Genomic DNA, 22,086 nt, shown 5'->3' with positions numbered 1-22,086 from the left:
TCCTCTCATTTCTGTCTTATTAATTCCCCGATATCAAATTGTAAAAAGCCTACAGAAGGGGATAAATGTAACGTTAGTGGAGCAGAGCTGAGAAGAGATCAGCCCCCTGGAATGTAGTTAACTCCAACTGCAGGGAGCTCTAAAGAGCAAAGTCTAAGCTGAGCAGAGTGGCCATGACGTACGGGATATTTTGGGTGTGTGTGTCAATAGGGCAGCTGAGATGAGTGATTGCAATCACTTTTCCAAACTTGTCAGGCAATCTGGAAAACAAAGTCCCCTACCACCTCCAGCTAAAGAGACACTAACAGAACCCACCCACAGGCAACTTTCATAATTCTCAGGCTTTTTATACCAAAAGGCATTTGGTAGCCAGAGTGAGGCTTTTAGCTCTACTGCACTAAGTCTGCTCAGATAAAGCTCTGTTTAATACACCGAGGCAATGACTGCAGCTTTTCGGTTATGTTACAAACACTTCCATCTCAGTTGCACTGGTGACTGGGAATCCACTTAAATCCAGGACCCAGTGTAACCAACATCCTCTAAAACACTGTAGCAGAGCAAACAGTACGAAAACACGCACAGTTTCCCTTTATGGGACAGTATTTAACCTCATCTCCTGGTCACAGCATGCATCAGCTCTCCCAGCAAAGCAGGCAGACACCAAGGGCTCAGTCAGATGCACAAGAATTGCTTTTAATAATTTCATTTATCTTGTGCAATTTTTTTAGAAAGCCTTGAGATCACAGACCAGAAATAAAGGGACCCCACAGACCCCAATGCAATGCCCACCTAATTTCCCCACCCAGCCTATTTCCTGTTCGGAAATCACTTATTTACATTGTCATGCTCTAACGATGTCCTATCTGTGTATCCAAATAACAAATAAACCAGCAGAAATTCAACTGCGTGCTTTGCCACAAAAATCAGAAGTATATTTGGAAAACTGTGCTATGCATTTGTAAATACCTTCCCACAAGAAACACTGCAGCAGGTTTATATCATTTTAAATACGCAGTGTCTTTTAGTCTCTGGTGTATGCAATAGCCTGTAGGAGCTTAGTGATAAAGCTTCCTTAATTGTCAGATTTCCTCCAGGCAGGCACCAATGTTTCCTCATGTGTTGCTAATGGTTTGTGGAATTAACATGGCTGTTTATTGTTATGCTGCACAGAAGGAGAAGTGGCAGACAGGCCTATATCTGAACTTCCCCACTACAGGCAAGGATCTGACAGTGCGCTTTTACTGCATAATAACCAGAGAAAAGACACCAAAACCATTTTAACTCCTATATGGTCATTTGCTTTTCTATAACCATCTTCAAAAGGAATTCAGAATGCTTGCTAATGGAGGGAAACAGCTCCATTTTACGGTCAGGGAAACAGACACAGGAAGGTAAGTGTTCTGCAACTGACAGCAAAAGCGCGATCCTCTAAAATTTCCTGGCCTCAGATGACAAGCCCATCACAGAAGCAGGTCTCAGCTTCTACATTTGACTGTTAAATTGCAAAGCCATCCATTTATCTTTTATTAAGTCCTCTTTTTTAGAGTAGAGTGGTACCTCTCTAACCAGACTCCAGACATTTCTCCCTGGATAAAATATCTATGCGTGTGCATGTCTGCTCTTCCCTGCCAACCTGGATATATTGTTTGTTTTTACATATTAAAAACATTTTTAATGATGACAGCATGTTTAGCAATGTGTAGCACTGAAGCAGACAGTCCTTATTTCAGGCAGCAACATATGGAAGCAGAGACAAGCTGTGTACCTGAATCAGCGCTAGTACTTTATCCTGTACAATAGTAGGGGGATTATTCTTGGGCGAGATGATTTTCACCAGAACACCATCTATGAAGTCACGGTTTGCCACTAAGACATGAAAGCGATGGCCACAGTTCTTCACACAGGTCTCCAACACCTACACACACACAAAAAAACATTCATTGTTGGAGCAAAGCTGGATCACACACACAGCACCTATGTGGTTGGTTTCTGATTTTGCTTTTTTTTTTTTTAATTTCAAAACTTTTGATGGGAGAGAGAGAGAAGACAGAGGAGAAATTACACTTATACTCTTAAATCTTCTTTTCTTCCCCAATTTTACCAAAAAGCTTCCTTCTCTACACACACATTTAGGTGTACCTCACCCACCATTAACATAATCAGCACTTTTGTGATCTACCTTTGCCTGTTTCCAAGGTAAACAAATATAAAGTTTCTTCCTCTACAAAGCAGAACTTTCCAACCTGGACAGCTGAACAGCTAAGTACACAGCATCACATCAACAGCAGTAAGACAGAGGACATCCTGTCACAGTGAAATATTATCATGCTGTGGCACTCCACCATTTTCTATGTACCTGGAACACAGCTGGACCCGCTTGCTCTGAGCTATAAGCCATGTTTTAGAGTTGGGAATTCAGGTGAATGATCTTCACTCATTCAAAACACTCCCTTGTGGATGCTCTGACAGGTTATACTTTGACACATTTTCCCCCTGCAACCTAGCTAGAGGCACCTTCCACTTGCCATTCAACTGCCATGGAAGAACAGCTGTTGATTTTTCTCTGAAGAACATGATTAGCATGGAGATAAATCCAATGCGTCACTTCTCCTTACAGCCATGCCTAATAACCACTACGACTCTGTATCTGAGGAGTCTGTAATTACTCTCCTACTTCAGCTACTTTCATCAGCCCTGATGACATGGACTCATTCCTGATGAATTTCGCTCTTTCCTGCACAATGGATAATCTCATGGTTTGGTCTTTGGTAATCTGTCAAAGTGACAATCCAGGATAGGAAATGGCAAGAAGACAGAAAATACAGTCACGCTTTGTCAGGGAGATGCAACAAGAGCTGTGTGAAAGAATCATACAGATCACCTACCCACAGCAGTATAACTCGATCTAGTTACTGCTGCTCATTCCTCAGACTTCTGTGGCACAGAGCCCGCCCAGCACCGCGCGTTCACGAGTGCTGCATTATCCAGGAAGCCCCTAGCTAAAGTCATCAGCAGGAAAGGTCACTGGCAAATTATCTCACACCTTAGCAGTGCTGCCTAAATGCACAGAATATAATTTACACTTTATTGAGTGAAATTAGATCAGCATAAATTAATTCAAGTCTCCTACAGAGATCCGTTCACAAGGGAAATTGTGCATCAGCTACTTAAGAAGCTGGAAATACGGCAAGTTCATCATCCTCACTTGCAGATATGCCCACAGCTGTTGTCTTGGAGTGGAGAAACAGTAGGACACAGGGAGATGAAAGTAGAAGGGAAAGCCCCAAAGGGTACACAGACCCGTCTGGGCTACTTTAACTTTCCTCAGTCAGTACTTGGGATGAATAAGAGCCCAGAAAAAAAGCAGAAATCAATTGAGTCAGAAAAACACTATGCAAAGCTTCCAGCAGCTCTCCCCAAGGAAGTGAGGAGGCCACTGGAGAGAAGAAAAGGGCAGAGCAGTGGCTGTTAAAGCAAATAGCGTATGCATTCGAGAGAGGGCCAGGAAAAGGAAAATGACAAAAGAAAAGGGTTCTGCCCTTTTGAGGCATTCCAGCCTGCCCCCACTCACCGTCAGCGCCAGCATGACCTCTCTGTAATTTTTGTTTCCATTCAGCCTCTTCTTCAGTGCTCGAATGGCATCCTTTGGACTGAAGGAGAAACACACCATTTTTAAAAGACAGCTCAGACACACTTTTCACATGCCATATACTGTGGGAAAAGGAATCCTTTACCATTTCCAGCTGGACATAAGCATGTGTGTTAACTTTATATTACTTTACTACAACCAAACTAGGGTCATGTAGGAGACGTGAGGAGATAAGATATCACAGAAATCAAGACCAGAGCAATGCCCGAGGCCTCCAAAAAGGCAGGATGTTGATCAAGCAGGAAAGATTGACAACCACTCAGAAAAAGGCCCAGGGCATAAGACCAGTGATCAATTCTCCTGCAAACTGCAAGCAGCACAGCTTTTCTGATGCTGAAGGAGATGTATCAGAGAAGCTCTCTATTCAAATGACCAAAATTAATAGCGTTGCAGCACTGCAAAGAGATACACCTGCTGAAAACAAGAACCCCACAGGTACGAACTTGGTACCCTCTCCAGCAATACGTTTTTCATGCCAGCCCTCCCAAGCAGAGACCGACCACAGAAAGTGCTGCATCATACAGTAGTTTTCTGAAATGTCTAAGGAGCAGGAAAACTAAGCAACTCATATGCAAACTGCATTCAAACTATGAGCATCTGCCCCCAGACTCACTGCACCTCCTCACATGCTAAGTATGACTGGATGAAGATTGTGTTCATGAACCTTTCAAAGTTTGCTGAAATAGCACATACCCTTCTTCTGTCTCGTTGATAATGTCACAGATCTCCATGTTAAGTGTCCAGTCTTCACTCTGCAGAGAGCCATCTGTGGCCTTTTCTGTAAAGAAAAATAAATCTTTTCACATCCTCCTGATTAGGTACTATACTTCAATCCATCTTCAGTTACTTTGAGCTGAAACTATCCAGTAAAAGAAAGATAGAAAAAAAAAAAAAGTCCCCACTGACTGTAAGCAATGTCAAACCTTCCCTCCTAGTTTCAGGGATCAGAATAAAGGTTTCCAGACAGAATCAATTATAGAATCATAGAATCGTTTAGGTTGGAAAAGACCTTTAAGATCATCAAGTCCAACCGTAAACCTAGCACTGCCAAGTCCACCACTACACCATGTCCCTAAGCACCACATCTACACCTCTTTTAAATACCTCCAGGGATGGGGACTCAACCACTGCCCTGGGCAGCCTGTTCCAATGCTTGAGAACCCTTTCAGTGAAGTAAAATTTCCTAATATCCAGTCTAAACCTCCCCTGGCGCAACTCAAGGCCATTTCTTCTCGTCCTATCACTTGTGACCTGGGAGAAGAGATCGACCCCACCTCTCTACCCCCTCCTTTCAGGTCGTTGTAGAGAGCGATGAGGTCTCCTCTCAGCCTCCTTTTCTCCAGGCTAAACAACCCCAGTTCCCCCAGCCGCTCCCCATCAGCCTTGTGCTCCAGACCCTTCCCCAGCTCCGTTGCCCTTCTCTGGACACGCTCCAGCCCCTCAATGTCTCTCTTGGAGTGAGGGGCCCAACACTGAACACAGCATTCGAGGTGCGGCCTCACCAGTGCCGAGTACAGGGGGGTGATGACTTCCCTAGTCCTGCTGGCCACACTATTCCTGATACAAGCCAGGATGCTATTTGGCCTCCTTGGCCACCTGCGCACACTGCTGGCTCATATTCAGCTGGCTGTTGACCAACACCCCAGGTCCTTTTCCACCGGGCAGCTTTCCAGCCACTCTTCCCCAAGCCTGTAGTGTTGCATGGAGTTGTTGTGACACAAGGGCAGGACCCAGCACTGGGCCTTGTTGAACCCCACACAATTGACCTTGGCCCATTGATCCAGCCTGTCCAGGTCCCTCTGCAGAGCCTTCCTAGCCTCAGGCTCACTACCCTCAGCCCACATAGATGGGCTGTTCTTCAAAGACTCCCGAATTCCTGCGAGAGTAGGAAAATGTCAGCTAATTCCAATTTAAACTTCTCAGATGCTGCATTGTTGGCAAGTTATGAGGTAGGAAAATCTCCCCAAAATCAACACAACCTCCTCCCTGTTTTAGTAGATAATATCTCCACATGAATCGAGGGAAGAAAGATAGCAACTTGGAGACAGAGTTCAAGGAAGTCCAGGATTTCAGTATGGAAAGAACCACCAGCACATGAAAACATTTAGCACGTGACAATTCAGGTCACAATATCATTCAGGGGCACCCCTTTTTCCCTGGGACTCTTTTACTCCTGTACCACGGTCCTTCAATATCTGCTTGCCAGGGGGCTGGGCACTGCTTCCCTCTGACCCACGCTATGTCCCCCATCTCCTCCCCATGCTGGGGCTACGTACACATCTTCCAAGCACAACCCGCCTTCCTTCTGACTCCCAAATGCTCCCTCACTATTTGCGTGACAGGTAAGTAAGTCACTCCGGCATCAGACTAATTCTACGGGAAGGATGACCTATAGCACCGTGACAGTGGTAGATGCCAACTGTTGGCAGTTTAATTTATAGACGTCTGCAAGAGTAGCATAACCATAACTTCAAGTAATCAGTTGACAAGAACTATTTCCTCCTTGGGATTTCCTCCTAAATCAATATAGTTCTGTCTAGTGGTGCCTAGAACGTCCCCTGAATTTTTCACACTTCTCACTTGCAGCATTCAAACCCTATCTGCGTTACACTACCCACATTCAGAGATGCTATCGAGTTGAACGTTAAAGCCTGTTGCCAGACACACCTAAAAAGGGGACCTTCAAGCCAATGACCTTCTCCGCTAAATTAGTCTACGTTTTTCTACAGATCCCTGGCATCCAATGTCGGAAGGTAAATAGGGTAAACAAAAGCATTTTTAAAATGTAAAATAAACCAAGAAAAAAACTTCCAAATACATTAAAGCAGAAACAAAACCACAGGTACCATCTTCTCCAACTATCCTTCTGTCTTTACATCAGACCCCAATCTGTCCCCCAAAACAAGCAGATTTTGTTTGAGAACACCAGGCTCCAAGGACTTCACACATCTCTCTGTTTACCAACGATGTTTTTCCCATTAACATTTCTATCACTGTGACTGAGGATATAGATGCCCACAGGCCATAATTACGAGACATTATTTGGAGAAAGACTATGTGCCTGGGTAATTCAAGTTTCAATGACTTGTCTACACCAGATTTGTGGCTAAAGCAGCTCCACCAAGGACAGGAATTGTACAAGTCTGAGACAAACCAGACAGCTATGCAAAATCCAAGCAGAGAGTGCTGAAAAGAAGCCATCTATCTCCAGAATGGAGAGGACCCCATGGAAAAGGAGATTACGGAACAGGAGATCATTCTTTGCAGGCCTCGCTTCCCATTCAGAGAGGCAGTGCTGCAAGGCATGGAGATCGCTGCACAGGGTCTTAACCCATCGGGGAAGAAACAGAGGCTGCAGAACACCCAGCTGTGCCATCTTCACCTCTGGGTCTCTTTCAGCCATCACCACCTCACAGCAGAGTTCGCTTTGGCAATGAAAACTCCTTCTGCTTGAGGAGGAGCCTTAGAGAGATGCATGGCTTCCAAAAGGTCCCATAAATACTGGACAGGTTATTGACTATTTTTAATTTACTGCATTTAGGCTATGTTAGGCAGGGATTCTCTTAAGGAACAGTGCAGGCAGAGCTGTTTAATGTTTTCTGGGGTACAGGAATTCATCTTTGTGCAAAGCTACTAGTAACAATCATTTTTTTTAGTTGCATTTTGTTCTTATACTGTACATAAGGCTTTATTGGTATAGAATGTGATCTGCCTTCACCTCCATATAGTCCTTGTTGCTTAGGAAAACGTTGTATTTAACATTAGAGAAAAACCCTTAATATTCAGAGATATAAAAAAATCACTACATCTGCTCTGCTGGAGAAGGTGCTCTCCAAAGCTGCAAAGGATTTATAAGCACAGTGCTGCAAAATGAGAGATTACGCCTTAAATAGAGGATATTCCTTAATCTGGGTGTATGATTTTTTTTCTTAATCTAAAACTATATTAACAAATTTGTGTGTTCTTGACAGCATTTGGCATCAGGCGGCAACTTAGCAATATTCGTACTCTGGTTCTGCTATCACTTCTTATAAATGCTTGTGGAAAACGCTGATCCTGCACAAAGCTGTGCTAGCAGCCACTTCATTCATTGGTCTTGTAAGACCCATTTAGTTAAGGTTTCTTTTGACAAAATGTGTATATGGCACTACTCCACAGTTAAAAACTGTGGTATTTTGGAGACAGTAGAGTGAAGAGATGCTGCTGCAGCACTGTACAGAGGGTGGCATAGGAACACTCGTCTGGGGTCCCCAATGACCTCATTTGTATTTCCCTTCTGAGATACACTAGGGAAAACGAATCCCCTTTCTCCCAGAAAGTTTGGTTACCGCCTTTTTATTTTTGCATTTCTGTTCTGTAGTTGGAGTAATATGTGGTTGAGACTGTGTGGGTTTAAGACGTAACAGTTGTCTTTTTGAGAATTAGTTCTTTTTCCCTTGGGTAATTTTTAATTCGAATAAGAGTCAGAAGCTAATTTTAGTCTCTTCTTCAGCGACAGAGAGCACACAAGCTCTTGTCATCTGTAGTCGTTTGTCCTTTGTAGGGTGTGTGACCCAGATTTGCTGCTGCAGTGCTCTCTCAACTGTTACAAAGGAGTTAACTGACTGCAGAGAAGGCATACGGGTTTGTGTGTGATTTGTTTGAAGAACAGTATTACGCTGCAATGAACTGAAAGCCTGTAGAGCTCTTCCAGAACCAAAACGCAGCAGGTTGTAGTTCTGGATTTCTGGTGAAACAGCTCTGCCTGCACTCATCCGTAAGAGAATCCCTGCCCAACATATCCAAAATGCAGTAAATTAAAAATACTCAATAACCTGTCCAGTATTTATCGGACATTTTGGAAGCCATGCATCTCTCTGAGGCTCATCCTCAAACAGCAAATAGATTAAATAGACAAGATTAAACAGATTTTGGAAACTATCACAGAACTGTGAAGGAATGGCATGCAAATCATGCAAATACCCTTTAAAAAAGTCACCAGCTCCTCAATCTCTTTCAACCTCATTAAAAGGCATCTAAATGGCACTAGTTCACTGAAGGACTCTGGAACACGACCAAAGGATTCCAGGGTGACATAAGAAATGTTAAATTAGAGAAGGAAAAAGGCAATGAGTAGGAGTCCTTCCTGCACCTCCCTTCACTGAACCGAAGAGTTTACAGTATAGTTTAATTGCGTAACAAAAGGGCTGGCAACTCCCAGCCCGGGTGCCAAGGGTGCCTTGCACAGCTTCTGCCCCGAGAGCACCTCCGAGCGCTGTGTTATTGCCGACTTCGTCACCGCAGCAGGGGCCAGGAGTTAGTGTCTCACACGGAGACATGATACCACCAGTGAGATTATCAGAAAGTCTCTCTCAGAAACAAGATGCTATCGGTTCCCACCACGTTTCCCAAATTAAAGCATAAATGTTCTGGTAGAAAGAAAGACAATCTGGCACTCCACGCCTGACATGCTGCAGACCTTGGACACTGCATATGAACATGCAAGCATTAGCTTATCTCTAGTCTGCAAAGAAAAGGAAAAAAAAAAAAAAACCTGTGCTATTTTTTCATTCACACCTTCCCTCTGAGTTATAACTCTTGTGGCCGCATTTCCACACTCTGCCAAATGGCAATATCAGTATTTCCCTGCTCACACTGACATCGGGTACATTTTATGGCATTCAGAAGGCGCTGTTCAGTAGCGTAAAGTTTTCAGTGTAAACAGTCTCAGTGCACACACACCCCCAGCCAAGCCTCTTCCCAAGCAACATGCTCCGACCTGAGAGATGTCACCACAAGGAAATCAAGTCAGAAATGCCCGTGTAACTGCCATGTAATAAACAGGCCGTGCAGGGCAGGACAGGAATGCTCTTTTAAATGCAGGAAAAAAAACAGAAGAACCTTTACCACCCATCTCGAACGCAGCTCAAAAGTCACCTAACAAAGAAATGTTTACACTGGTTGTCCTCAAGAAGCTGTTCTGACAGCCCTTTTCAGTCCATACTACTTTTGCTTCAGAGTTACAGTTCAATGTTGATGATACTCTGAATATTCTACTTTGTTCATATACGGATGAGATAAAGCAGAACTCCTTGCTCTTCCCTGCTTCCCCCTTCCAATGCTCATCTCTGACCATTATACTGAACCTGCCAATGGAGACAGCCTGAAGATTTTCATTAGGATTGCAACTGCACAAGTTGAAATCTGTATGCTATTTACCTCACATACCATATGCATGCTTACACAGCCGAGACTGAAAAAATGACTGCTGGAAGCACTGAGAACACCTACTCTAGCTGAATGATGACAGCAGGCACGACCAGGGTAAAAATCTCTCCAAAAGACTGCTTATCTATCTATAAGCACCAATAAGTGACTGTGGTGCTGCATCATGTTCTTGGAAGAAAAGGCAACAGTGAAAGTTAAACGTTGCACTAGCTACAAATCACATTAAATGAAAATGGGAGAACTGTGCCGTTTTCTGCCTGAATACCAGAATCTCGTGAATGAACAGATCTTTGTGTTCAGAGAAATCACAGTTTTCTCTCTTGGGACTTCTCCAGATGTTGTTTCAGAGACTCTTGATTCATACATTTGGGCAGAATTACGCACGAAAAATCACCTTCTGTTTATGCAAGAAGCATGCATGCCAATGCACCGTACTAGAGAGATCCAAAAGCAAGAAAGTTCTGATTCCAAATTTCTCCCCTTCCCTCCAACAGCATTTGGTGTTCAAGCAGCATAAACATCTTTTTTTTTTTTTTTTCCCTTCTGCTTGGAAGTTCAGAAGATCGTGGATCTTAGATCTTTGTCTTGCCTCTTAACAGTCCACCTGCCTACCAGCTGTGCTCCAAGACTGAAATTAGCAAATCAAACAGTCAGATGTGTTATATTTCACTCTGCATAATATGTGACAGAGAACAGAAGAAGCCACAGTATTAGCAGGCTTTTACTCCATCCTACTGGTCCCCCTCCCTTCAGCTCAGTGGAGCTCTCTCAGAAGCAAGGGCTATCAGCTGAGGTCAAATGCAAAATGCTTTTATAGAATGGACAGATGTCTTTTGGGGGGGAGGGAGGGGAAAGAGTTTTGCAAGGCAATGCAAAACACACAAGATAGCTCACAAGGGAAGATAAGCTACTGAATGAAATGATAACGTCTCTCCTCTGAGCTGTAGCTTACAGAATTGTTTTGCTTTAAAGCATCATTACATTTTGCGACTGCAGTTGCCTCTCTTGGATTCAAGAAATCATCAATGACCTGCATGGCACCGTCAATAAGACTTGGGGAAGGACCATACAGAGGCCACGGAAACATATTTCAGCTGTCCAAGCAAAATGAAGATAAGACTAAAGATCCTCAGCATTCGCATGGCTGCTGAGTTTAAGACACCTCACTTGGAAGACAGAGATACACTAGAATAACACACTTGGATACTCCTGGACCTAACAGTCTGTTCTTGCTTTCTCTACGTTTGCTGTTAGAAAGACAGTCACGGACACTTAGACATTACAGTAACCAACAGGAGGTTTTTTTCCTTTTTATCAAAACGCTGCTATTAAAAAAATAAATGTGACTTATTCAAAATTCAAGATCAAAACTCAACTCTGAAGTGACTTACTCACAAAAACCTGCCAGTTTCTTTGTTAGAAAGCACAGCTCCAATAGCATTTTTCAATTAGCCACCTCACTGCTCCAAGTCCTTTTTCTACGTTCCTTATTTCACACTGCTCTGAAAATGCTGAGCTTCACACTTCCAAAGAAAAAGCCAGTCAGCTAGAACAAACGGGCTCAGTCTGAACTGCAAGGCATTACAGAGAAACGTGATTTGGGTTGTACTGCTGCAGCACTGGTCATCCACTTTGACCGTTGTGATTTTTCAATTGATTTTAGCTATGCTTACATCGAAACTCTTTGGGATGAAGTCGTCTATCCTCCACTCATTGTTTTGCCAAAGTTTCTGGGGCTGAATAAATGAATAATCATAGTTTATAATGACTGTGGAGTCTATGTTAAAATAAAATAACAAGAGGATCTGTGGACATGCATATGTGCAATCATAATGAGTATTTAGCTCAAATGCTGTTTGAAGGCACAGCGGTAAACTGGGAACTGTCATTTTCTCCAATTAACTTTCAGGTTTTCTTCTTTTTGAAGCTGCCGCCCAAACACCAAACTTCTTCAAACCTGCCTTCCAGATCACACTTACCTTCAATCATGAATATGTAATACGCAATTACTGTGCCTTTTTAAAGACTGCACGGTATTCACAGTTATGCTACAACATTCCTGTGATTTAGATATGCTACAGAAAAGACATCGCCCAACGTCTCCCACAGATTCAGCCTCTCAGGAGCAGGAAACTACAGCTGATTAACTGAGCATAGCTGCGCAGCAGTTTCAGAAACAGAGCAAGGTGAATGGATTAATACATATTAAACAAATATTAACAGCTGTATAACAAAGAAAATTTTTCTTTCATACTCAGAGCAGAGCTTCACCTGAACAAGAAGAAAAACAAACCAGAAATCCTTAAAATAATATCAGAGTAGGCAAGGGAGCATATCAGCCTGACTCGCTTCGTTTATCACATCTCATAGGTCCCGATGCATTTGCAGGTTGTAAAACCAGACGGACCTTCCAGTACTATGCTATTGTATTGTACAGAAATGGCATGACAGGGCAACCTAGTCCAGGCAGTTTCTGTACTCAGATGTCATTCATCTCGGGCACAAATGATGGTTTAGTCATAGTCCTTAAAAGCATTTGGAATCTGGATCCCAAGCAGAGCCGTGTGTTTCTATACAATAAAGATTTTTGTTATGAATCTTCTCACTGAAGTTCTCCCATCAGCAGAAATTGTTGCTGCTGACAGCATGCTCCTCTGAATGACATGTGTATGTAAGTTGCTCTCTTTCAAAACAGATGGCAGAAAGAGACTACTGCTTCTTTAAAACAAAGTGAAAGCCCTCCGACTTCTTCATTCTACGCAGCTTTAAAAACAAAACACAATAAAAAGCCTTCCTCCTATGTACGGTACTCTCATTAAAGCTAACGTGTTGACCCATGTACTGTAAATAGCTGTCCTTCAGAGCTAGGTCATATGGCAGCAGCTCCCAGCTCATCGAGCCATTTGCGTGATTCGGAGGCACTTTTCCCTAAAACTCAGCCTGCACCGCATGTTTCTTCACCTCTTTCAGCAGTGACCTTGGCCAGATTCCACCTCACTGCAAACCCATGATATTCAAAGTATGGTGCTACTTTACGATTGACAAACAAGGACCTGCTCACGTCAGAAATCAATATGCTAAAGCCTTCAATCAGAAATGTCAAAGCAGTTTTAAAATATACGTCCTGTATTAATGGATTTTAATGGATTCGAATGGAGATGTTTACTGTGTGATTTACTGTAAGGGAGCAACAAATCAATGTTCCTTTATGACATGTCACATCTCATGACAGACTGTCCCCTCGTACTGTTGTATCAGTGGAGATGATGGCTCGCCACTTCGCAAACATCTGTGATCTATTAGGCAACACTTCCACTAGTCTAATATTATCACGCTCTGAGTGTCCATCTTTCTTCTCTAGATGAGAGGCACGAAAGCATAAATTAAAACCTTCCGGATGACAAAATGTTCTCCCTCAGATTTGCCTTTTCTGAATTTGACTGCAACTGCTATGACTTGTCCGTACGACTCTGTATGGGAGAATTTATCAGCACAGCGTTGTTTAAACAGGTCAGTGCACTGGGATGGTTACCCAAATCTCCTCCGCCTTTGATCAGAGTAAGGCAGCCGGTGCTGCATGCCAAATGGCACCGACATTTAGTCATTTCCATAGGCAGAACTTGGATTGTAGCCTACTACTTCCCAAAGGGTTTTTATATTGTTTTAATTTCTCCAAGGAATTTGAATGATTGGGAGGGGGGGCTACCTTCTTCCTTAACTGGGGCTACCAGTTCCTTAACTGAGAATCTCAGGTATTAAAACACTGACATACTGGATGAGTAACGCCTGTTCACCAACACCAGAAAGACAAAATTTCTTAATAGCTGACTCTTTGGCTCTCTCCCATCCAAAAAAAAGGTCAGACAAAGAAACTAGCCAAAGAAGCTGAAAAAATAGCCATCTTCCAAACACCACTTAGTAGCTGAGAAGCTTTTCTCACCAGAAAGACAACTCACTATAGACAACTCCAATATTCCAAAAAAGCTCTTAAACAGCTAATACATATACATGAATTTGTCCTAATGCCAAAAAAGAACTGCTAAAAAAAATGCAGACTCCATTCATTTTATCAACCTTAACTTACAAATCCGAGAGAAGGGGCAGCTGAAAGTAGTGATTTATTTCCCAACTTCTTTGTTAGCAAGTATGCCTAAAGGCTCCATTACAGTGGCTTTGTTATTTATAAGAACACCAGTATGACAGTTCCTTAAATAAACTGTTGCAAACTGCTTTTTAAAGCATTCTCCCAAAACCAGAGAAAAACAGTACCTCACGTACAAAGCGGAAAGAATGTTTTTGACCAGTAAGATACCACCAGAAGGTAAGAGAGAGAAAGAGGAATATTCTACGCATCCGGACACAATTTCACCACCCAGAACTGCAGGCAGAGGGTTATGACAATTTGATATCCCAGCTGCACAAAATGTTGCAAGCACCATCAAGAGCAAGAAGGTGTCCTGATCTGTGACTAGCTGCCCCATTCAGAATTTCAACGGCATCCAGTAATTACAGGTGAGACCAAAAAAATATCTTTATGAAAAGTTATGGATGATCAGTGTGTCAGTGAGCTATATTTGAAATCTATCAGCTCTTGATGGCTAATTTTGTACTACATGAGTAAAGCAAGTTCTAATAACTCACTTGGGACTTCACTCCAGTACTTACAAGCTACGTGCTTTTCATATTCATAAAACAAAACTAATTGCCTTTCATGGATGAAATGTTCTAAGAATTTTTAATCCATGTCAGCTGCAAACTCTAAAAATCCATCCCCATAAATTTAAAACTCCCCCTCCCACCCACTCGCTTGTAACATGTTGTTTGCTGCAAACAAACTACAAGGCAAAGATAATCCATCAGGCTCCTACATTAGAATTATTATTTTTTTACAGGTTACTCCTAAAGCCAATTGCCCACATTCTTACATGCTCAAAATAGACTGAAAACACTAATTACATTTAGTGAGGAGAAAAAAGGCAAAATCTTTCATTCCTACAAAGAAAGCAGTTACAAGAACAAGTTTACTCCTTAGCTGCAGCAATGCTACAGCAGATTTTTAAGTAAACGTTCATACACGATAATGAAAATGTGTTACAAATGAAATTAAACAAATCTTGCAGCAGACTATTTCATGGGCATGTTCCCACACCCAGCTCTCCTATATATCTACAACTATGAAGGTGAGAGCAGTGTCCTCTGGAAAACCACCATTACCCCACACGTAGAAGCGAACTAGATGGTGAGGAGTCTGCAGCTTTTGAGGGCTAACAGTTCACATTTTCTAGTGTGAAATGCTGCAGTTTGCTTTTCAATTTTGCAGCCTTCCCTCACACTGCTCTACAAATGACAGCAGGCCTGTGCAAGAGGCAGCTAGCTCCAATCCCATTCAAATTCTCCAATACCTCCGTGGCTTGAAGATCAGCGTCTGGAATACTCTAAGCGTTTTCACCACGGGAAGAGGGGAGAGCTGGCTCCTGTTCCACTAGGTAACGGGAATCACTTTTGCCAACGCTGCTGTCATTGAAGGGCACTATTGCCAGCTGCCCGTTCCAACAAGCCAAGCTTGCTATGCCTGCAAAAGCTTGGTGGCTAAACGCTTCCAAATGATCTTCTCAGGAAATCTGAGTGCAAATCAGGCAACAATAATAACAAGATACATGTGTGCAATTCCATCTTGTATGGGCCGAGAAACGCAGATTTCTTGGTCTCTAATAACCCTATTAAAAATTCTGCTCCATTTCTACAGCCATGTTTCTCATGTGCCCCTGCTGTAGGTAAGCCTGAAAAAGACTAATAAATAGAAAATGTAAATACCAGAAGTTTAGGTCAAGTATGCAAATGCCTATTTCTGAGACTGTCATTGTAATTTTTCCATAAGTCCCCATTCACCAGCTTGTGTTTTCTAGTCATACAACTTTGTAAATTCTTCAGGTCAGGAACTGTCCCAATACATTTCACATTCCACTGCAATCACCTATATTACATGATACTATTAGTGTGGTAAAATTAAAACCAATGTAAATGCATTGGGGACTGCAGCATACTTTTAGAAAATAACCATACTGGTCCTTGGACAGTTAAAATTCTAACTAGAACACACATTTTGAGCACGGCTTACAAACAGTTTGGCTTATTTACCATATGCAGCAGGGAAGCAAATCCTGGTAAATGAAAAGGGCTGATCTAGTGCATTCTGAAAACTGCAGATTCGGGATGGGAAGGTAACTTTCCCAGCGTGAACATATACAATCTTCCGGAATCTACAGAAAATCAGCTCTCCAGTCTTTGCAGCTTACATCTTGTTAATCAACAACGCAGGAGATGTCACAGGATACCAAATAACAAATATGAAACCTACTGAAGCCTTTTTGGCAGTGTGACACTGATATACGTTAGCGTCACTGCTGCTGCTTGGGAAAGCAAAGAATACCGACCACCAGCGGCACTAGCCTGGCCCCGTTCACTGCTGGCCAGCTCAATGACAGAGCTTCACCAGCTCTGGCTGAGGTTCACCTCTCCTGGGCATTCCCTTAAGTTTCTGGGTGAATCAAGACTTTCTCAACTTCTTTTGGGTTTTATGTTCATGCACACTGTGCACGTCCTTCCTCTGAGCCCAGCAGCAGCTTCCTAAGCAACCAACGAGAGTATAATGATGCCTTTTATGAAAGAGTGCCCTTCAGTTGTGTAAAACTTGCCTGAGCGAGGCTGCACGGTTTCAGCTCTCTCCTGGTGACCATCAATGGCCTGGAGATGATTCTGCAAGCCAGCATGCAAACTGAGGTTTCCTTTAAGGGATGCTACACGTGAAACACCTCATTAGCTGCAGCAAGACGCAAGGCCAATACCCTTTAAAGAACCTGGTTGGAAGAGGGGTTTTTCATCACTCACTGGCTATGCCAAGTCATTGCCATAGATGGGGATTTTAAAGGCAGTTTTAATTATAGTAGGTAAAACCCACACATGATCAAGCTGCAATGTCAGAAAACCACCAGAACTAAACACTGACCCATTTGGGTTGTTTGCTGAACTTTAATCACTTTCCAAGTCTGACAGCTGCTCAAACTTAATTGCTCATTACGCTTGTAAATAAAAACTGATCTCACTCTCTGGTTAGCCAACCATCTTATAGTTGCCATAACAACTTCTTGTCTAATAAGTGATTTCAGATTTACCATTATTTGTACTAGCAGAAAATTTCACAAAGGTCTGAGATGGCTCTTTTCACTAAAATACCCTTCTAATTAGAAGAACCGAAAATCAGGAGAGAAAGGGCAGCTCAAAGATAATGAAAAAACAAGCTATTTACTACAACAGCTTAAACATGAGATAAGGGTACCCCAAAAGCAAATATATGCTGGATCCTGCTTAACCCCTACCTTTCACCATCAATCATCTTATTATCATACCTATATCCCATAACAACTGCTCAGAAAAATACTAGACAGCATTCAGGTAATAACTGGCCACAATGTGGAAACCTATTTCAAGATTCACTCCAGATGAAATATTCCAGTCAAATCTGCATATTTTCTCTCCTAATCTTAAATTAGGAACCAATTAACTGGTTAAATTCCTTAACACTCTGTTAACTGATAGGAGCGCTTTTTGGTGAACACTGAGGAGTTTGGATTCTCGACAGTGCCATATAAAAGAGGGAAAAGCGTTTGTGTTGAGCCCAGCCGATGTCCATTGCATCAACTGCAATGAAAGATGTTTTGGAAGGAGGGGCTACAATATAGTATCTCACCTCTGGATCACCTCAGTCAAAAACTTACTTCAGGCTTGACTTTTTGGACGGAATTACTAATTAAAGCCTTGCAGATGTCGGGAAAAAAAAAATCTGTATTTCAGGAAGTATTTGGTCATCATAGCTTAAGTAAAATGCCTGTATTAAAATATACAGATGTATTTGTTAGTCTAAGACAAAGTGATTGGAAGCTATCGAATACCACTAGCCTGTAAGCCTAGTACAGCACAAAGACCTTCCAAAATTTGCTGGCAAACCTGCTGAAGCTTGCAATTTATTTAATCTGCCCAAGGTGGCTTTTTGTGTGTATAGGCAAGGAAGGACGCCCTTTTCCTTCCAAAAGGAAAATAAATCCAGAAAGCTATAATTGAGACAAAACTGAAGTTTAAAAAAAAAAAGTCAGGAAATACCAGATTTTTAAAAAGGATTTTTTCTGCATTTACTCAGCTATGCAAGAAAAGTGAGGTTTTTGTTATTTGGGTCAAATAAAAAGCTGGTCACACTTCTTGCAGTAGATGTATCCCACGAAAATACAGAGGATGCAACATGTCCAAGTTAACAATATCCTCAACATTCCTGACCACGTTTGGGATGTAACAAAGTCTTTCTTGCCTTAAGAATAAGAAACCAATACTCTGCAAAGTTCTTGGGGTTCAAACACAGTTTATAACACCAATCTGTGCCTTCACTTTGTGTACTTTTTCTTTGATCTGCATTTGAACAAAGAATTTCTTCCCAAAGTAATCTAACCCAGAAGGCTTCTGAGGACCAGCTGGGGAACAGACTGGCTTACTCTCAAAGAATAAGCAGGCTTACGAACTAACCAAACTATTCAACAGGTTTCTCCTGAATATCTTCTCATTTTTGAGTCTCCTGATGCTCTCTGAGACTATGTTGGAAGCACTGAGCTGCCAAAGGGTTTCTGTGAACTGAGAGATACAGACGCACGGGTAAACAGTATATACATAGCCGTGCCAGGAATTGCCCAAACATGGACAGGGTATATACACACATGGACTTTTTTTCCTTCCCTAATCCTTGATTTTGAAATGAGTTGCTACATTATGGGGCCTACCTCATAATTCTGGCAGGTACAGAATAATCATAGAGCATATATGTAAATGAAAAGACAGTGCCGCCAGTAACAGACTGGCTGAATTTATTTGCATCTCCCTTTCTTGAGCAACAGGAAGAGTACCTACAGATTGGAAAACCTGGCTCCATGAGTTATGTAAAGACATGTTTACCTGTAGCAAAGGACCTGCTCCTAAGGGAAGAGAGACCGGGCTCTAGCAAAGCCTTTAGACCAGCATCTTTTGTGCTCAGGAATCATCAGTTTTAAAAGAGCCCTTTATCATTGACAATAACTGAAACAAATGAGCAAAATGATCGTGGAGAACTGCCAGCAGAATGACTAAGCAAATATGGAAGATAAGGCTTATCTAGCCTAGACAGGATTTTTATACTCAGCAACAAGTTTCTTTTACGTAGCAAACTAGTAATTCCCCAGGTGGATGCAAATGAGAAAATGGAAAACTAGTTCCGGATGATCTGTGCAGACTCATCATATGGGAGCAAAACTGCATTATGCAAGCTGGCCTTTCGGGTCACTTCCTAACTTCTCAGGGCTCTTTCTCCACTGTGTTCTCCAAACACTTATGCTTTTTATCACCTATACATTGCACAGATTTTGAAACCAAAACACAAAGCTTGAAATGGTTTATCCAGAGTCAAATATGAAATACCAGATGAGGAAGGAGATTGCCAGGCCAACCCTGAAGAGCACCTGGCCTGCAGGTACTATGCAGCATCCTTCCCCATGCAGGATCATCTCACCAAAATTGCTGCAACAACTGCTGCTGTTCCTCCACTGACCATTACCACCGAGGATACTACCAGATGCCTTGATCACCTTCAAAGAATGCTTAATTATAAACCCAACATCGTTTACGAAATCAAAGGAAAGTCTGACTAATTTAAAATTGTTCTTAATTCAACTAAGGAAAACACACAATACTCCTTTTTTTGGTGAAAATTGTTCTGGATGAAATACAAAATCAGTTGGAAGGGTCTGTGGGGATTTTCTAACTGTGTGTTTTTAGTCAAGCATATTCTAAATATGCAGTTTAAAAAATCTGCCGAGTACATGAACAGAGCAGTATCAAACTGGGAACGAGCTGTCCTCACACTGCAACCTCTCACATATAGATTTATATTAGAAGCATATGGAATATACATTTAAGCATACTGTGCTGGAAGAGATAAAACTGCATTACTCAGAAATACATGCTATAATACCTTCATGAACTACAATCTGCTTTTGTGCCTATAAAATAAATCCAGTCTCGGAAACCTAGTATTAAATGGTATTATACTAATTATCCAGCTTCACACATGTACGTAGTTTCTCCAAGTTGCCAGATTCATGACTCAGTATTTATTTGCTCCTTTAAAAGCAAAGATATCCATTTTCATATTTCATGGAGATTTTCCTTACAACATAATCCATTGTCATGATGTGAAAGCAGATCCTAATAATCTTATAAAACTAAAAGCATTTTATCAGACTCTCTTTTGCATGACTAGCACAATTCTGTATGAAGAGTGGGGGGCTGGATTTTAAATGACTGACCAGCTACAGGAATACCTATAAATGTTCTTAAACTCTGAGGAGAGCACTTCTTGTGCCCTCTTCATTGTGGGAAAAGACAAAATTCATCTTTTTGATGCTGTGGGCATCTGATAGCAAGAAAAGTTACGGCTACCCTCTACTGAGAAAAGTTTCCCTTAGAACAGGGCACAATACTTCAGTGGTTATAGGTAAATGCAAAGGACTTTTTATTTTATTGTAATGCAATTAATGAAAAGAGAGATGATTCAGACCCCAACAGCATGCTGCAAACACATAATTTTATTGGTACCAGATCCCAAGATTATGGTGTGCACTTTAAACACTGACTTCTGGCATTGGGAAAAGGTTTGTCTCTAAAAGAATGTTTTACTTACAGCACAGCAAAGTAGTAGGTTTACTCTGAAGGGAACTTAGGCAAATTGTGTATGTGGACAAGAAAGCCTGGGTTAATTCCTCCTGCAGGATTACCATGGGCTGCTCGCTGTACTACATCTCCCTGTTCCTGCATATAACCATCGACTCATTTATTTAGGAACCATTTTTATTCTAAGACTCATAAAAATCTTAAGATATAAGAAACCTGAAGAAAGGTCTTAAGTGCTTCTTATGGAAAGGAAAATAAAAAGGTGTTTATACACCCTCCAAGCTGAGGCATTTTCTCATTTTTTCTTTTTTAGAGGGGGGAACAAAACAGCAGCTCTGGAAACAGACTCTGTCCACTATATTTATGATCAATTTAACAGGCCTGAATGGAAACTGCAAGTGCTTTGATAAAAATCAATTGAAAAGCTGTCTGCCTCACTGTTGCTTCCATAAAGTGTCTCTGTATCTTTTGCTGAAACCTTGTTTTTGTAGCCTCTTTAAACAATACTCTATATTAGATCACTGCACTTCCTCCGAAAACAGACTCCAAGGAAAGTGTCCGGACCATCACCCCTTCAAACCTCCCTTCATGAACAGGGACCAGGGATGTAAACCAGCATCGTCTGATCAACACCCCCACCCCCAGTTATGCAGGACACCTTAATTTCTACTATATTGTTAAAAATTAACTTTCAGGTCTCTGTGCATTTAACTCAGGTGCTGGACCTCTCTCCCTGGAGGTCTTTGGCTTCGAGTCAAGCAGACTTCAGTTGTGGCAAGAACAGCTGACTTCAGCAGCACACACAGCCCTGACCAGAGCCCTCACCCAAACGGACCTCGATGCCCCCGTCCAACACCCCGTGAGGAGCCCATTTCACACATCGCTGCCCCAACTCAGCCCTTCGCACCTGAGGGAGCCAGGGGAGCCAGCAGCAAGACTTGGTTTGGATTCAAACAAATAAACACTCTCCTAAAGCCTTTGCAAAGTCTCCAGAGTGGAAAAAAAAATACTACAAAATGTAACTGGTTTTACTGCATCCTCATGTGTAAGCCATATGGCCTATATCAAATAAGCAGAATGAGCAAAAGAAGTCACCACTACTCCACATTCTTGTAATTCAATCAGCTTTAATCATCCAAGATGTTTTCGCTAATCTACGGTAAGGGTATTTGTTCTAATAACCTTGAATAGAGTGGTGACACTTTAAAGATGGCTCCCTTGAACAAAGAAAGATAAAAACGCAATTTATGGCAGGATGTTGAATCTCAAGGCAAATTCCCGCTACTGTAAATTGCAGCTTTTCCCCCAGGCCAGCCCCTCTCCAGATAGCAAGCAGTCTGTCTTTGCCGTTTTACTACGCATCTTCCTGTACTTCTCCTCCTCACTGGTCAGGAGTATTCCTCAAAATAGTCCTCCTCTAAGGATCTAGTCTATCGTATTTACAGTGTTAGCTGGAAAAAATAAACAGTTCAGTTGTAAGAACTGGG

The 22,086-nt window shown here is 42.0% G+C and overlaps 1 protein-coding gene across 7 annotated transcripts in view; it reads right to left on the bottom strand.

Moving 5' to 3' along the window:
* Positions 1–22,086, bottom strand: part of TOM1L2 (target of myb1 like 2 membrane trafficking protein) — a 60,725-nt gene that overhangs the window by 35,005 nt on the left and 3,634 nt on the right. For all 7 annotated transcript variants that reach the window (XR_012777589.1, XR_012777588.1, XM_075514929.1 and 4 more), the window contains exons 2-4: positions 4,343–4,427; positions 3,572–3,650; positions 1,766–1,915 (exon numbers count right to left, since the gene is read on the bottom strand). Coding sequence is in view for 5 of the 7 variants with exons in the window: in XM_075514929.1 (XP_075371044.1) it covers positions 1,766–1,915; positions 3,572–3,650; positions 4,343–4,427 (314 nt within the window). In the remaining 2 variants the exon portion in view is untranslated. The remainder of the gene's footprint in view (positions 1–1,765; positions 1,916–3,571; positions 3,651–4,342; positions 4,428–22,086) is intronic.

Source organism: Mycteria americana, chromosome 12, assembly GCF_035582795.1.
Source record: "Mycteria americana isolate JAX WOST 10 ecotype Jacksonville Zoo and Gardens chromosome 12, USCA_MyAme_1.0, whole genome shotgun sequence".
In the NCBI taxonomy this organism is placed as follows: domain Eukaryota; kingdom Metazoa; phylum Chordata; class Aves; order Ciconiiformes; family Ciconiidae; genus Mycteria; species Mycteria americana.
The sequence above is the reverse complement of the archived record's forward strand: the minus strand, read 5'-3'. Positions and strand labels throughout refer to the sequence as shown.